The 16,455-nt window shown below is 37.2% G+C and overlaps 1 protein-coding gene across 3 annotated transcripts in view; it reads left to right on the top strand.

Annotated features, from left to right (window-relative positions):
* The window catches only part of KANSL1L (KAT8 regulatory NSL complex subunit 1 like), a 141,948-nt gene that overhangs the window by 83,745 nt on the left and 41,748 nt on the right, over nucleotides 1–16,455 (top strand). For all 3 annotated transcript variants that reach the window (XM_078147388.1, XM_021008773.2, XM_021008777.2), the window contains exon 5: nucleotides 3,578–3,782. In XM_078147388.1, the coding sequence (XP_078003514.1) occupies nucleotides 3,578–3,782 (205 nt within the window). The remainder of the gene's footprint in view (nucleotides 1–3,577; nucleotides 3,783–16,455) is intronic.

Raw genomic sequence — 16,455 nt, forward strand, 5'->3', positions numbered from 1 at the left:
ATTACAAAAATATTGATATTCAAAAAAATAGACCTTTATTTCAGGGAGAAGTTTTCTCAAAGAAAATATTTGTAATGTTAGGTGTGAGATTTCTGTGTAGGCTAAAGTCTTTGGCTTCTCTCATTTCTTATTCTTGAACCGTATTTTTACTACCCTCACCAGTTCCCACCTTTGCACTGAAGTTATCAAGTATAAAACTGTATTTTGATTTCATTTGGAGAGTCTTAGAAAGCTCTTTGTATAATTTCTTTACCTCTTTATGCTCTTCAACAAATATTAGCTTATAAGTTTACATGTGTTTTCACAGTGACATTTTTGCAAATTCTTATGAGCACTGCAATACAAGATAAGCAGATTCCCCATGAAATGATGATTCTTGTTGTCTTTGGAAAAATGGTAAAATAAATTCCAACACTTTTATTTATTTATTTTTCCTAAGAGAAGCCATGGGCCCTCTATTTAGTTGTGCCTTCCTTCTCTGTCTTCTGAGTTCACTTACATTGAGAATGTCGAAATTGATATAGTTCATATCCTCTAACAGTTTTAAACTTGGTGGTCACTGGATAGGGAGCTCATGTTTAGAGTTTAACATCTAAGTAAATATTATATAGATGGTCTAGAAACTGATTTTTAGGACTCTCTACTTCCTTTTACACCACTGCAGAAGTGGAAAGGAATTACACAAGACTCCTTTCATGGGGTGCCATGGCCAAAGAAATCATTACCAAGTGGCCAATTTCCTGGTGATGACCCTTTGCATATTTAGTTAAGCTAGTCAGAGCAGAACTTCTATAATTTCATATAGTGTTCTTCTATATTCCTAGGCTCATAACTCCAAAGCTAGAAGTGACCTCTCACATATTTTCATTCTTCTAATCTGGTATCAATCAGTTTTAACCAGTTGATGGTCTGATTGCACATAGATACCTGATTCTAGAATGACTCCTAGGTATATGCATATGTGTGTATGTATGTATGTGTGTGTGTGTATACATATACATATGTATATGTATACACACACACATACACATAGAAAATATATACAAAATAAATAATTTGGGGGTAGGGGAATGGAGAGAAACAGTAGCTAGAGAGATCAGTAAAGGTTTTATGTAGGTAGTACTTGAGCTAGTTTTAAAGTGAACTAAGGATTTTAAGAGGCAGAGGTGAGAAGGAAGATTATTCTAGGCATGTGAGATATAGCCTGTGATAGGAAGTAGAATTCCCTTTAGGAAGAATGTTAAAGAGGCCAGTTTGTCTGGATAATAAGAGTGTGTGAAGGGGAGAAACATATAGAGGCCGTACAGGTAGGTTGGGGCCAAGTTGTGAAAGGCTGTAAATGCCAAACTGAGAGTTTCTATTTGACTTTAGAGGTAATAGAGTTAATGGAGTTTACAAAGTAATTTTGAGGGGAAAACACTAGCAATTGAGCAGATCAGGAAAGGCTTCGTTTGCGAAGGTAGTGCCTCTCATCTCCTTCCACGCTGCCTACAGATCCTTAAAAATCTCCTCATTTCTTCCTACCATCCTTGATAGTCATTGTCCTATGTCTCTTCTCCCTTTTGTGGCTGAGCTTCATCCTCTTGAATATTCTCTTCTCCAAGTTTTCATGACCCTTGCTCTTTACTGGCTCTCCTCTTGTCTCTTGAGCTGGTTTTTCTTCCTTGTGATGTTTATTAGTTGTGGATGTCCCCCCAAGTCTCTGTCATGGGCCTTCTTCTCTTTTCCTTGTATTCTATCTCATTTGGTGACCTCATCAGCTCCCAGGGTTCAATTATCATCTCTGTGTATACGGTTCCCATGCATCACCAACTAGCTTAATGAATGTCCCATAATCATCTCAAACTTAAACAGAACTCCAAAACAGAACTCATTTTCTTTCCCTCTAAATCTTCCCCTTTTCAGAATTTCCCTATTATTGTCAAGGGTGCCACCATCCTTCTAATTACCTTGACTCCTACCTTCAGTGTCATCCTTAAATGCCTGCTCTCATCCCACTTAACCAATCTGTTGCCAAATCTTGTCAGTTTTTAACTTTACAACATCTCATTTATATATCCCCTTCTCTCCACTTATACGGCCATCCCACTAATTTAGACCCTCTTGCCTAGATTGTTACAGTGGCTTTCTCACTGGTCTCCCTGCCTCAAGTCTGTTTCCACTTCAGTCCATCCACTACTCAGCTGCCAAGGTGATGTTTTTCTAGTGTTATATTTGGCAATGTTGCACCCTTGCTCAGTGAGCTCCAGTGGTTCCTGTTATCTCTGCATCATATATGAAGACTTCTGTTTGGCATTTAAAGCCCTTCACATCCTGACCCCTTCCTACTTTTTTTAGTGTTCTTACACATTACTCTCTTCCATCAACCATGTGATTCAGCTGCACTGGTCTACTGACAGTTCCTTGAATATAAAAATCTATCTCCATCTCTCTCCTTTTGCACTGGTTGTCCTCCAAGCCTAAAATGCTTTGCTCCTTCCCCTCTGCCTGTAAGAAGTGTTTTACTTCTAGACTCAGCTCAAATCCCACCTTTTTCAGTAGGCCTTTCATTATTCCTAAGCTTTTAATATCTTCTCCTCTCAGATTACCATATGTAGCTAGTTATTGTATGCATCCTTATATGTATCTAGTTATTTGTCTTCCCTGTTTTGAGGTATATTCCTCAAGAGCAGGAACTTTTTTTGCCCTCTAAAGAAATTTAAATTCATTTTTTTAATAGTGAAAATTTATTTTCTCCTCGTTAGAAAAAAAATCATAGTTGTCAGAAGGTGGGTAGCTTCATCATAGTTCTCTAGAACCATGAATAGTCATTGCATTGATCAGAATTGATTGAGTTTTCAAGTGTTGTTTATTTTTACAGTGTTGTTGATATTATATAAATTATTTTCCTGGTCCGCTCACTTCAATTACATTGCTTTACATCAATTCATACAAATCTCAGGTTTTTCTAAAAGTATTCTTTTCATCATTTCTTATGGCACAATTATATTCCTATACCATAGAAATGTTATATACCATAATTTGTTCAACCATTCCCCAGTGGATGAGCACTACCTTATTTAGTTTATAATTCTTTGTTATTATAAAAAATGAGCTATGAATGTTTTTTGCAGTACGGGTCCTTTTCTTCTTTCTTTGATATTTTTGAGATGTAATTTGCTTTTCTTTGTATCCTGAGCATTTACAGGTACATAGTAAGTGCTTAAAATATGACTGTTGATTGCCTGACACATTATAGGATATAAAAAGAGGCAGAGATGCCCATTTCCATTATTAGTCATTTTTTAAAGTCTTGTCACTGTGAGTCATATAATAATTATTTGGTCTAGATAAGTATTCATTTTACAGGAGAAAAAAAGAAGTGGAAATGATTTTTATAACAACAACATGTCAGTAGTCGGAGTGAAATTGGAATTTTTAATTCCTAATTATTTTCTCTCAATTCTACCACTAACTATCATAACAGGATTAACTAGGATTAGTTTTCTGCAGTTATAATAGAGTTAAGGCAATTTAAATTTAGTTTTCTTTTTCCTTTTTGTCTGATTTTTTCCCCAATTATTTCATGGCATTTCAGTGCTTCAGAGAATTTAGATGAGCTCTCTTCCTCCAGTAGCTGGTTACTTAACCAGAAGCACATTAAGAAAAGGAGAAAAGACAGAACAAGACTGAGATCTCCATCCTTGACTCTCATGAGCACAGCAGCCCGAACAAGGCCACTTCAGAGTTTCCACAAACGAAAACTCTACAGATTGAGCCCCGCTTGTTATTGGATTCCAAAGGTAAGATTGTTTTTGGTGAGAAGACATGAACAGAAATATCAGCATTTATACATGTATATCATATATGATAGAATGCCCATTGTACACAATTTCAGAAAATCATTACTCATCCAGCTTGGTTTAGTGGAATGACTTGGATTTGGAATCAAAGATTTGGGTTCGAATTCTGACTCAGCTACTTACTAACTCTTGATCCTAGGAAACCTCTTTGGGACTTTATCTGTAAAATAAGGTTGTTAAACTAGTTGATCTATAAGCGCCCTTTGATCTCTGTGTCCTAAGATCCAGAAAGGGTTAGCCTAGATTGTCTTCAGAAATCACAGGGATTCTGATTGGAGCCATAGGCCAGTAGATGTCTGGATGAGATGAAGCTGACCTCAGAAAGACCTAGGTTCAGGTTTCACCTCTGAGATACACTGGCCATGTGACCTTAAACAAATCACTCAAGACGAATTTCATATTCCACATACCCCACCTTCGCAGGAGGACTTTCTTGGTCTTTCCTCCCCCTAGCCACCCTACCAAGTGCCTTCCCTCTGAGATTACCTTCCGTCTACTCTGAATATATGTTATATAGACACTGTGTATTTTCCATTAGAATGTGTGCTTCTTGAGGGCAGGGACCATATTTTGTGCCTTTCACGCGTCCCCAGTAGTGATCACAGGGTCTGGCACATAGTGTTTAATCAATTGACTTGTTGACTGATTTAACCTTTTAATGCTCCAGAGATTCTTTCGTTGTAAGTTGTAGAACTGTTGCCAGTCTATCAATGCAGATAGAGGGGATTTCCCTTGCTGGGAGTTTACCACACCAAAGAAATTACAGTTTCCTCTCGACACCTCTTCCCTCCCCCTACTTCCTGCCGCAAAAAAATTACCGCTTCCATTTTGCTTTGAAGTGATTTGCACAACACTGCTTGTCAGTTGTTGATTTCAGAGATCCCTTTGTTTGCCCTCCTGGGCACTGTAGAGCACAAATGAAGCTGTACTACACTCTGTTTCTTCCTTGCTTCCATCTGTTTCTTGTACTTAACAGGAAAAAACTGAGTTCTAGTATTCAGTTTCTTTGTGCTCATTACTACCTGGCTTGCTTCTACCTATGTGCCTTCTACTTTTTCTCCCTAAGTAAGTAAACCCTCAACTTCATTGTTTTTCAGACTAAACGTCTTCCTATTTGCATTCTAGTTGGCCTCATGTGGCATCTTTCTGGTCCCCCATTACTTACTAGATTGGCCATTCTCTGGCTTTTCCAATGATACTGCTATGTGTACCGTGCCCTTGCTTTCTTGGCCTGGGTGTCAGATAAAATTAGGAAGCTAGTAGGAAGACTGTGGGAAGACTGCCCTGGCACCAGCCCAAATGCCATTTTAAAACAGCTGCCCCAGCATAGTCATTTTACAGATGATTTAAAGCACTGTGACATGGCTCTGAAGAACTAGCTTAACATTTAAATTAGAGCTATAGAAAGGATAGGCAGGGCAGGACTCTATGGCAGTAGTACAGTCACAGGATTTATTTGGAAGACCTATGGCTAGAAAGGCTTGCCAGAGGAAGCTGGTGGCTAATGGGAAACTGAAAGGGTAAAGAAGAAGGCTAATTGATTCCATATCTTAGCGATTCCATAATAAGCTGGATGAATGGCACTGGGAGGACATAGGGGGAAATAGGCCTGATTTATACATCTTCATTCAAATATGCAAACACAGGCTACTTGAGTGCCTTTCCATAACATGCCCTGTTATAGTCCTATTGCTGCTGTTACCAGTAAGAAGAGAGCTTAAATTAGAGTGAAATCACACATTATAGTAGTTGATATTTATAGTGTGAAGCACTTTGTAAAAACATGAAAAATTAGGAGGTTGAATGAGATGGCCTCTAACATGTCTTTTAGCTCTAGAACCATGATCCAAGGATTCTTCTTTCCTCAAAACGATTATGGATTGATGGGCACATTTTTTTCCTTCTCTAATCACTATGTCATCAGGATAGTGATGGATGTTTTGGCATCGAGCCAAAGAGGAGCAGCCTGTGATCTAAACAGGTAAAGACTCCACTCCTTTACAAATCTAAGAGGTTGAAGGAGAGCTTAGTCTGATCCTGGGGGTAAAAGTAGGATGGAGTAACAAAGAAAAAGTGAGCCCAAGGGTCTAGGCCAGAGTTTTTCAACCTTTTTTGTGTCATGGATCCCTTTGGCAGTCTCTAAAGCTTCTGGACCTTTTTCTCATAATAATGTTTTAAGTGTATAAAATAAAATATATAAGATTACAAAGGAAACCAATTATATTAAAAGGTTTTAAATATTTTAAAAATATTTTAAAAAATGAATTCATGCACTCTACATTAATAACCCCTATTCAGACCTAGATTAAGAAGAGATCTTTGGTATGATAATAGGAAGCACCAAAAATTGATTATTCAGTGATTTAAAGCTTGTTTATCATTACTTTTATGTTTGGATTTATGAGTCTAAACAGCACAAAAATTTATTTTCACCTAATTTAAGTAAGTTACAACTATATGTGACAGTAGTGCCTAGGCTATGGCTTAAATGATGAGGCTTTACATATTTTTGTTTATTAATTAATTAATTAGTTAATCTATCTATCTGTTTATTTAGGTGAGGCAGTTGGGGTTAATTGACTTGTCCAGGGTCACACAGCTACTAAGTGTCAACTGTCTGAGGCCGGATTTGAACTCAGGTCCTCCTGACTCCAAGGCCGAATCTCTATCCACTAGAGCACCTAGCTGCCCCCGGCTTTACATGTTTAACTGAGAATATGAGTCATCATAACCTTGCCACTTAATTATATTTTCTTTCTGTAACAATAAACATAACAACATATAGCTACTGTACAGTGTGTCCCACTTCTAAGGGAAGTTTTAGTAACTGAAAATGTTAATTTAATAGTTTAAGTTCTAATAGCTTAAAGCATTACAAAGACTTCTGGAACACACAAAGGGTAGAATACAGTTAGAGCAAGAGCAAGGATTAAAAGAATACAAACACCTCAGTATAATTGATACATTTATCAGTGACCCTGCTTTATCTAACCCAAATAATATTTCTGAGCTATTGCAGAAAAATTCTCCTTAGTTCTACTTTGGCTCATCTAAAGTTTGGCAATGGCTTTAAGATCTCTAGCCAGCTTCACCAGGTGTAAAAATTCCGGTGATCTTTCATTCATCAATCCTTTGCAAAGTATGAAAAGTCGTGCTTAATTCTAAAGGAGTTAAAAAGATAATAATTTTTCATTTGACAATAATCTGCTGAGTATTTTTTACAAAGCCCCATGCTAAATTTAGGGGAAATGCAAAGATAAATAAAGGTATGTTCCACTTTCCCATGATGTTCCTAATCTACTAGATCGTAGAATTATTTATGCATGTTAACCTGTTGGGAACTGAGCAAAAATGGGCAGTGTGAGAACGAGAAAAGGTGGCGTTAAAAGTCTGTATGCACTTGAGCACAGTCTTTGTAAGAGCAACTTCATCCATTGGGCTTTAACTAAGAACGTTTTGCTGTCTCCATTGTAACTCTTCAAGTCAGGGCTAGGATCTCTGATTCCACAGCGGAGTGTTGGCTTTTGTTCTTCATAGTTTGGCAAAAGATAGAAGTAAAGATGATAGCCACACCATGCTTGCATAATAGAATGTAACTCCCTTAGTGATACGTGTTGAATGAAAAAAGGAGTCATTTTTCCCTCTCCAGGGAAAGAGCTTCTTCATCCTATCTGGTATTTGACTGGTAGGTATTTAATTATTTGGTTTGTAGAGTCTTAGTGTGAACACTTCTGGCAGGTTTCCAACTAACTTCTAAACCTGATACTAATTTTTAAAGGGACTCCTTTTCCCAAAAAAAATTGTTTTAATCATTTAAACAATGCAGTGTAATTCTCTGAATAGGTGACAAGTTGTCTCCTTTTAAACTTGCGTCAAGAAAACAGAACAAAGCATGAGACTGTATCTGTAAATTACCTCAAGTGTATATGTATATATGTATACACACACACACACACACACACACACATACACACACACACACACACAAATACATGTGTGTGTTTAATGTTGTAAACCAAAATGCCTGATGAGCCTATCACAGGTTCATTCACTCAATGATCACTTTTTAAGCACTTACTATATGCTACATTCTTGGAGAGATTAAAAAAAATAATTAAAGACATGCTTACTATACTCATGGAATTCATAATCTAAAATATTTTAATTCTGCATATGAGAGCTAGCATGTGTAGGGGATAAAGGTGGTTGTTGTGTTTATTCTTCGTTCTTCAAGGAGGACCATCACATCAGGAAGATGATTGCAATTGATTTGAGTGAGGGAGGGCTATGCAACATCACCAGCCTCACTTTGTCCTGCAGAGCCATCTGGGTCCAGTGGCCAGATATTCATCAGATGACTGGAGATGGCCCGGGATGCAGTGGGAGACTTTGGCTCTTTTAAGCTAAGGTCTTTTCAGGTTCTCATGAGGTACCCATTCAGTGAATAGGTCTCTTTAAGGAGTGAGTCAAGGGATGGCCCCTTTAATAAAAAAAAAAAATCAAACTGTTAGAGGAAGACCCTCAGGGTTGCTGGCCAAAAGAGGAACAGTTACTATTTACATGCACTCTGAGCCAGGAGAGCCCAAAAAATAGCCATTAAGTGGTACTTGGGCAGGGACCTATTGTCCAATCCAGGAGCTCAAGAGTGAATTGGGTTTAAGGTTTGGTCTTTGAGAAAGAAATCTAGCCACTAAACCTCAGAGAGGATAAGGAGAGGTGATAAAGAACTAGATTTGGCTGTAGGAAGGTAGGAGTTCTAGTCCCACCTCTTACCTCTACTGACTGTGTGACCCCCAAGAAGTCACTTAACCTCTCAGTGCTTTAGGCCTGTGGTGTCAAACTCAAATAGGAACTCTTGCCAAACATCTTCCTATTACGTTTTAATCTGGACGCATCTGCTTTAGGAAATTTTTTAAGACTATAGATCATGTAGAAGTTGTTGTTCTGTGTTGGAAGACAGAGTTTCCTTATTTGGATTTCGCCATACAAAAGAAATCACAGGGGCATTCCCCATCTCCATCTGTTGTATATAGGGCAAAAGTAGACAAAATGGACAAAGGTTCATTGCTGGAGAAGAAGAGAAGGTAAGGAAAGCCAGTGAATTCAGAAGTATTGTCTTTGAAGGAGAAATTTGCTCCTATTAGCGGTTGATACAAGTTAATCAAGACGGTGACAGGATCCTACCTTAGAGCACCTTATGAGGTACCCCACTTTTTTCTCAAGAGATCACTAACCTAGTGAAGTAGTGTAGGTATCCACTATGAATAAATCATGGTGAAGGGGGAGGGAAGGAAAGAGATGATGATGAAAGTGCACAGTTTTTAGAAAACATTTGAGGAGAGAACATTTTTAGGTGGAAGGATCATGAAAGGCTTTCTGAAAGAGGTAGCACCTGAGACCTAAGACCTGAGCAATTTTAAAGGGATTGTGAAAGGAAATGAGGGGGATGGTGGAGAGCTTGTAGGAATTTAATGGTGAAGATGGCATGTTTAGTTCAAGAAACAAGAAACAACTCTTTTGGTTGGATCACAGAATGTATGAAAGTGAGTAAAGTGAAATGAAGCCGGAAAGGGAGGTTGAAGCCATCTTTTTTGAGTGGTCCAAATACCAGGCTAAGGAGTTTGCATTTTATTCCAGGTGTGTTAGGGACCCACTGAAGAATTTTGAACAAGAGAATGACATAGTCACACCTGTGCTTTAAGGAATATTATTTTGGTAGCTGTTTGAAGGCTGGATCAAAGAAGAATGAGATTGAAGGCTGGGAACTCATTTAGGAACCGATTATATTCAAGTGAGTAGTAATGAGGGCCTGAACTGAGGTGCTGACAGTGTGAAGAGGGAGCAAGGGAGCGATGAAAGCTATGTTGTGGAGGATGTGGCAGGATGTGGAGACTAAAGTGAAGGATGAGGAAAAGAAAAACAAGTGCAAAATGCTAGTCTTATGTGAGACCTCTGCCCTTGGTAGACTTCTTGTTCTATTCCAGCTAGAGTAGTAGATCTGCTCCCTTATCCCTCCTGTTTATTCTTTCTTTGTGATTTGCACAGCCTGGCTATCCCCCACTCTTAGAAAACACTGTCTATTGATAGCGTCTTCCTTTGAGACCCAGCTCAAATGCTGACTCCTCCTTGAAGTTTGCCCTGATTTCTCCCAACTGGAAGTCCTTTCTCAACTTTTCTTACAGCTCTCTTTTGCATTCTACCTTATGTCATGTTTGTTTTAATGATACATATCTCTCCACATTTACTTATAAAGTCTTTGGGAGCAGGGAGCAATTTTTTTCTTCTCTATATCCCAAATTCTGACTACAGTGCCTAGCACAGTAGGTGTTTATTAAATATTTGTTGAATTGAATGGAATATGTTTAGACTTTGTCAGTTTGTTTTCATTTTCTATGAAACACCCAGCACATTGCCATTTTAAATATATTGTCATGATTGTTGTGTGTCTTTGGATATACCACAAGCATATAAATATGAATAAACAAGTATGGCTAAAGTTTTTACAAGCTAATGAGTCAAGGGTTTTACCTGAAATGGGAAGATTATCTTCTAAAATAATACTACTGCATGATTCTTATTTTAGATATGAATAATATTAATAAGCCTTCTCTTTCAATGAATATTTCTCATTTATGTGACAACTAAAGAGGAAAATATTATTTACCTAACTGTGAATTTGTAATATTGTTAAGAAAGTACCTTCTGCTAATTGTTATTGACTCTAGCAGGGAACAGCATAAAGTAGGTAATACCATTTGGCAGTTTACTATATATTTTTTTAGGTTAAGCTAGTAAATTTGAACTTTGTTGAAATACCATGGGTGTGTGTGTGTGTGTGTGTGTGTGTGTGTGTGTGTGTGTGTGTACACAAATAAGTGTTCCAAAGAGAGTCACAGTCAACAAACATTTATTAAGTACCTACTGTTTGCCAGACACTGTGCTAAGTGCTGGGGATGCAAAGAAAGTTATGACAATCCCTGCCCTCAAAGATCTCGCAATCTAATGGGGGAGAGAACACATAAACTGAGAAGGAGGAGGGAGAGGGAGAAGTTACTCAGCATAGGAACGTAAAGTCATGAGGGGTGGGGAGATGAGGAAATGATCTGAGGAGGTGTGAGTTTCTGTGTTGATTTCATCTTGCAGAATGCTGAGTATCTGGAGATGATGTAGTCCAGAAAGCAGTGTGGGAAATGATGAGGAGAAGGATTAATTTAAAATGTTTGGTCATGTAGCTCGTTACACCATATATCCCCTAGGCAAGACTTTGAAGTTTCATCGTCTCAAACATCTTTCCTTTTCCTTTTTGTATCTCTCAACCTTTTCAGTGTTTCGTTTCAGTCCTTGCGGCCGAGTGTTGTTGTCCCAGTTCATCAGATGGCTTTCCATTTAAACTTGTCCTCTTAAGGCTTGCCACAATCTGACCAAATGATTGGTTTGCTAATTTATAAAATATTCATGAATGATTTTGAAATGCTAATTAAATGACTGCCCTAGCAATAGTGATTATTTAACCCAATAAATTAAATCCATGCTAAAGGAAATTCACGTGCCAGGACCAAATGATATTTGAGGGCAGGTTGTATAATTGTAACATGTAGCTGATCGTCTGTTTTGTTTTCTCATGTGACTGGATATGGTGGATCATACACTTATTTGCAGGCTGAAGGAGATTCTGAGAAGAATTAAGAAATGTCTTTCACTCCTATGGGGTAATTAGAAACAGTCCCTCTGACTTCAAATGTCCTCCCCTCTCTTGAACTCGATAATTTAAATTGCCAAATCATTTTTCTCAGCATTTAATAAAGTGCTACACATATTATGTGTACTGTTGGTGCTCCTTAGATGTATCATACTGTTAACATTAGATGGTCATAAAGATAGCTGCGTAAATTATGAGATTTTATTTTTCTTTTTAAGGCTCACTTAGGGTAAATCAAACAGTGTTGATAAAAGTTTGTTTTTACAAGTGTATGCTAATTTTTAAAAATATAAATACATACATACATATACCCAAAGTCTCAGTGTGGTTTTAAGTTTTAGCTTATTATGAATTTTATCTTATTGTTATGTATGAATTTAAGGTAAAGCTTAAAACTCCATTAAGACTTTTGGGACAGCATGTAGATGAACACGTGCTATAGATATAAATGGGAATTTTGTAAAAAATCATTTTAAAGAAAGAATGAAGTCTTTACTAACTGACCTGTTGAGCCGAATTCTTATAATGCCTCAGTTAATTCATGGCACTAGGTAGACACGTGAGGGAAATGAAAAGGAGAGAAAATCTCTAGGCCATAGGTTTGATTGAGGCCTAAATTTAATGACACCTGTCCTGTAGGGCCAAGTAACAGGTGACCCTGGGCAAGATATTTAGATTCTCTGAAATTGAATTTTGTTATTTTCAAAAGGAAGGGATTAGATTACATGAACTCTAAGCTCTCTTTTCTATTCTGGGCCAGGAATTACAAATACATTAATCCTATTTTTGTTATTTAGTTTGTTGAATAATGTTTTCTGCTAATAATTTAAAAACTAATGAGTGGAATATTTTATGTTTCTTTAAAAGAAAAGGTCAGAAGTTAAGTTGCTTTTTAAATTATGTGGATATTGTTCAATTCCTCCCCACCCTCCCCCTGTTCCCCCCTGCATCTCTCCCTGGTGGCCTCACAGCTGAATAAAAAATAAAGTTTTTCCTACCCCTTCTCTAAGAGGTGCATACATTCTTTAAACCCTTTTGGGTCTAATTGCTCCAGGACTGTTGGGATATGTGATTACAGACACCCTTGGGCCTTTTCCTTTATGAGCCTTCATGTGGTTTATATGGTTCATGCCTACCCTTATCCTCTAAAAAAGTATTTGACTTATTCTCAGGCACTGATTTAGAAAGAGGTGATGCTATATTAACAAATACTAAATAATACTTTTCCAAGTATTGTGAAACCTCAAAACACTTGCCAAAGATCTCAGGCCTTTTTTATTTCTAGCATAAGGGTTCTCAACCTGGGAGTTTTGAACCTTTTTTTTTTTTTTTAAGGAATTGGGGTTAAGTGACTTGCCCAGGGCCACACAGCTGGTAAGTGTCAAGTGTTTGGTCTGGGGTCACATTTGAACTCAGGTCCTCCTGACTTCAGGGCTGGTGCTTTATCCACTACGCCACCTAGCTGCCCCCTGAACTTGTTTTTAAAAATAATTTCAATAAACATATTTTTGTATATAAAGTTTTTATCAATGTCTTTTATGTTTTATATAATCATAATTTTCCCTAGTATTTCTCTCCTTTTCCCCAGGGAGCCATCCCATAAGTCAAATAATGTATTTTTAAAGAAAAAAAATAGAGAGAAGAAAAATCAGCATAACTAATCAGTATATTGAAAAAATCCAAAAACATATGCAGCATGCAACAGCTGTGTCTCTTCCACTTCCACACAGGAGTGGATTGGGAGTGGCCTCTGATCTCTATTTAAGTCATGCTTGCTCTTTATAATTTTGCAGTGTTCACTTTTGATTTTTTTGGTGTGTGGTTATTCTTTTCACTTGCATTGTTGTAGTCATTGTGTATATTGTTTTCTTGGCTCTGCTGACTTAATTTTGTACAAGTTCCCATAGATCTTTCCATGATTCTCTGTATTTATCACTTCATCATTTCTTATAGCGCAATAATACTCCATTAAATTCATATACCACAGTTAGTTTAGCTATTCTCCAGTTGATGGGCACTTACTTTGTTTACAATTCTTTGCTGTCAAAAAAGTGCTGCTATAAATATTTTGGTGTATCTGGAGACTTTCTTTTTATTTATTGATGGCTTCCTTGGGGTAGAAACTCAGTGACAGAGGCTCTGGTTCAAAGGGTATGGACATTTTAATCGCTTAATTTGCATAATTACACATTGCTTTCAAAATGGTTTTACTATTTCACAACTTCACCAACAATGTATTTGTGTACCTGTAATTTCATGACCCAACATTGACTTGCTTTCTTTTTTGGTCACTTTTGCCAATTTACAGGGTAGGAGGTGAAACCTCAAAGTTGTTTTAATTTGCACTTTTCTTATTAATTATTAGTGATTTGGAGCATTCTTCTTTTGAGAATTGTTTGTATCCTTTGACCACTTATCTGTTGGAGAATGGCTGTTTGTCATTTTATACGCACATGCATACACACATTTGTGTGTGTGTATTGTTATTAAAGTTTATCTTGTAACAACCTTTTATTAGAGAAATTTGATGCAAAGGTTTTTCCCCCCGTTTGACTGCTGCCTTTAACCTAAGTACACTAATTTTGTCTGTGCAGAAGCTTTTAGCTTCAAGTAATCAAAGTTACATATTTTATCTTTTGTTATTGCCCATATTTCTTGTTTGGTTAAGAATATATTCCTACTAATAGCTGTGAGACAACTGCTTCTCTTCTCTTTTTTTTTTAATAGCTTGATCTTTGATATTAAAATTTTAATTGTATACAAACATGTCAGAATTTTCTGATGAGAAGAATTCTGTGGCTGCTTACTAAATTATATGTAACTTTTCCCCTCCCTTTTGATATTTTACTTTTCATCTGCATATAACCTGGTTCAACTTATTACACAACTAATATACATCACTAATATGTTTGATGGGCACTTAGGGACACAGGAAAACATATTTGAATGAGAAATATGTAAACTTGAAGAGGCAGGATTGAGGCAGAGAAGTGGTTAGCATGGGTTTTAATCATCTGACATTTCCTGTCATCCTAAAAGTTATGGGTACTGGCTGGTAAAAAACGGTGTCAGGCATGCTGTTGCTTTGCTGATCTAGTCTGCCTCTTTGCCTCTGTTTTGGCTGGCCATGTTACTTTTTTAAATTATTTTTTTCAATTAGTAAACATCTAGCCAGATAATTGTTGAAAATAAATATTTCAGTGCTTCACAGTCAGCATTTGCCTAATTGTGTGATTCTGGGAATCACCTTACATTTCTGGTTTGAGGATACTGCTCCCTCTTGTTTGGTGTGTGATTTTGTTTATGTCCCTTGGAACCTGCCAATTAGTGTCTGGGTCTGGTTCCAGGAATCATGTTTTCTCTGTATTCCTGGAGAAGTACTCATTTGAAAGAGAATCATTGGTTCTGCTAGTTATAGAAAAGATCCGGAGACGTGACCTGCGCAAGTCAGAATCTCTTGTTTTGTGCCAACACTCATTCTTGGCATATATTAGGTACTTAATAAATGCTAATTGACCAGTTGGCAGCGTTTTAAACATTTTTGACTTTGAAAAATGCCTATGGAAGAATGATGTAGGTGTATCTGCTTGTAGAAGGGTAAAATTAATGTGGTCAGGGGTCATGATGAAAGTTTCTTGGAAGGGATTGTACCTTTAGCTTTAAAAGATGCCCAGAAAGTAGGAATAAGAAAAGAGTAGAAGCTAGGACTTGCAGACAGACAAAGCAAGAACCAGTGGCACAGAGTGAACGTAGTGTTTGAGGGAATCAATGAGGAGAATGGCTTGATTAAAGCAGAATTCATTTAAAAGATAGTGGTGAATCATAGAGTTAGATAAATTAGGAACAATGAGATTATGGAGGGTTTTGAAATGAAGGTAATGCTTAGATTTCTTTTTTTTCTTCCCCCAGTTCCAAAACCAAGCAAAAACAATTGTTTATTTAGATCAAATATAGATTCTTCAACTTCCAACTCCTGTACAAAAACAAAGGAATTGTCCAACAAAAAGGATAAAGCAAGATGTATTTCAGTGAAAAAAAGAAGTTCTTCTCTGTCATGCATCTTTACAAGTAGTGACTACTCCTTGGTTGTCATTTATGGCTTGTGCAATGAGTAAATCATAGAAGTAGATACCCTCTTTTTAAAAATGTGTAGATTTATTTGAGCATGTTTTCTGTACTGACACTCCCTACCTGCAAAACACATGCAACCATTCATAACCACCAAGATCAGACCACTGTGGAAGGTAAAGGGATGTGTGTGCAGCGTGGTAAGGGTAATGGTTAGATTTCATGTAGATTTTTGAGTAGGCAGCTGATTGCACAGGAAGATTAAGGATTTGGTAATTGAGTGTAAGGGTTGAAGGAGAGTGAAGAGTTCAAGATGACTTCAGAATTTTGAGTTTGCCATTAATATAAATGCCATTAATGTAAATGAAGAAGTTATGAAGGAGCTTGGTTTTTAGAATGTTTTAAGTGAGGCTAGAACCTCCAAATTGAAATACACTATAGGTCATTAAAGATATAGTTCTTTCCACCATCGTTGGAAAGTCTCTCTTATTGACGGGAGTTCAGTGGTAAGCAGCTGTGGTAGCATGGTGGTTAGAGTGCCAGGCCTGGAGTCAGGAACACTCATTTCCCTGAGATCAAATCTGGCCTTGGACACTTGCTAGCTGTGTGACCCTGTTTTCCTTATCTGTAAAACAAGTTAAAGAAGGAAATGGCAAACTGCTCCAATATCTCTGCCAAGAAAACCTCAAATGGGGTTACAAAGAATTGGACACAACTGAAAAATAACTGAGCAACAACGACATTGGTTATTTTATTAATGTAGGTGTGTAGAAGAACCTCCTAGAGTTAGGGGTTGACTGAAGGGGCTTTTTCTGAAAAAATATGTTATAGACAGTGTAACCAATT

Source organism: Phascolarctos cinereus, unplaced genomic scaffold, assembly GCF_003287225.1.
Source record: "Phascolarctos cinereus isolate Bilbo 61053 unplaced genomic scaffold, phaCin_HiC Scaffold_7;HRSCAF=346, whole genome shotgun sequence".
NCBI lineage: Eukaryota > Metazoa > Chordata > Mammalia > Diprotodontia > Phascolarctidae > Phascolarctos > Phascolarctos cinereus.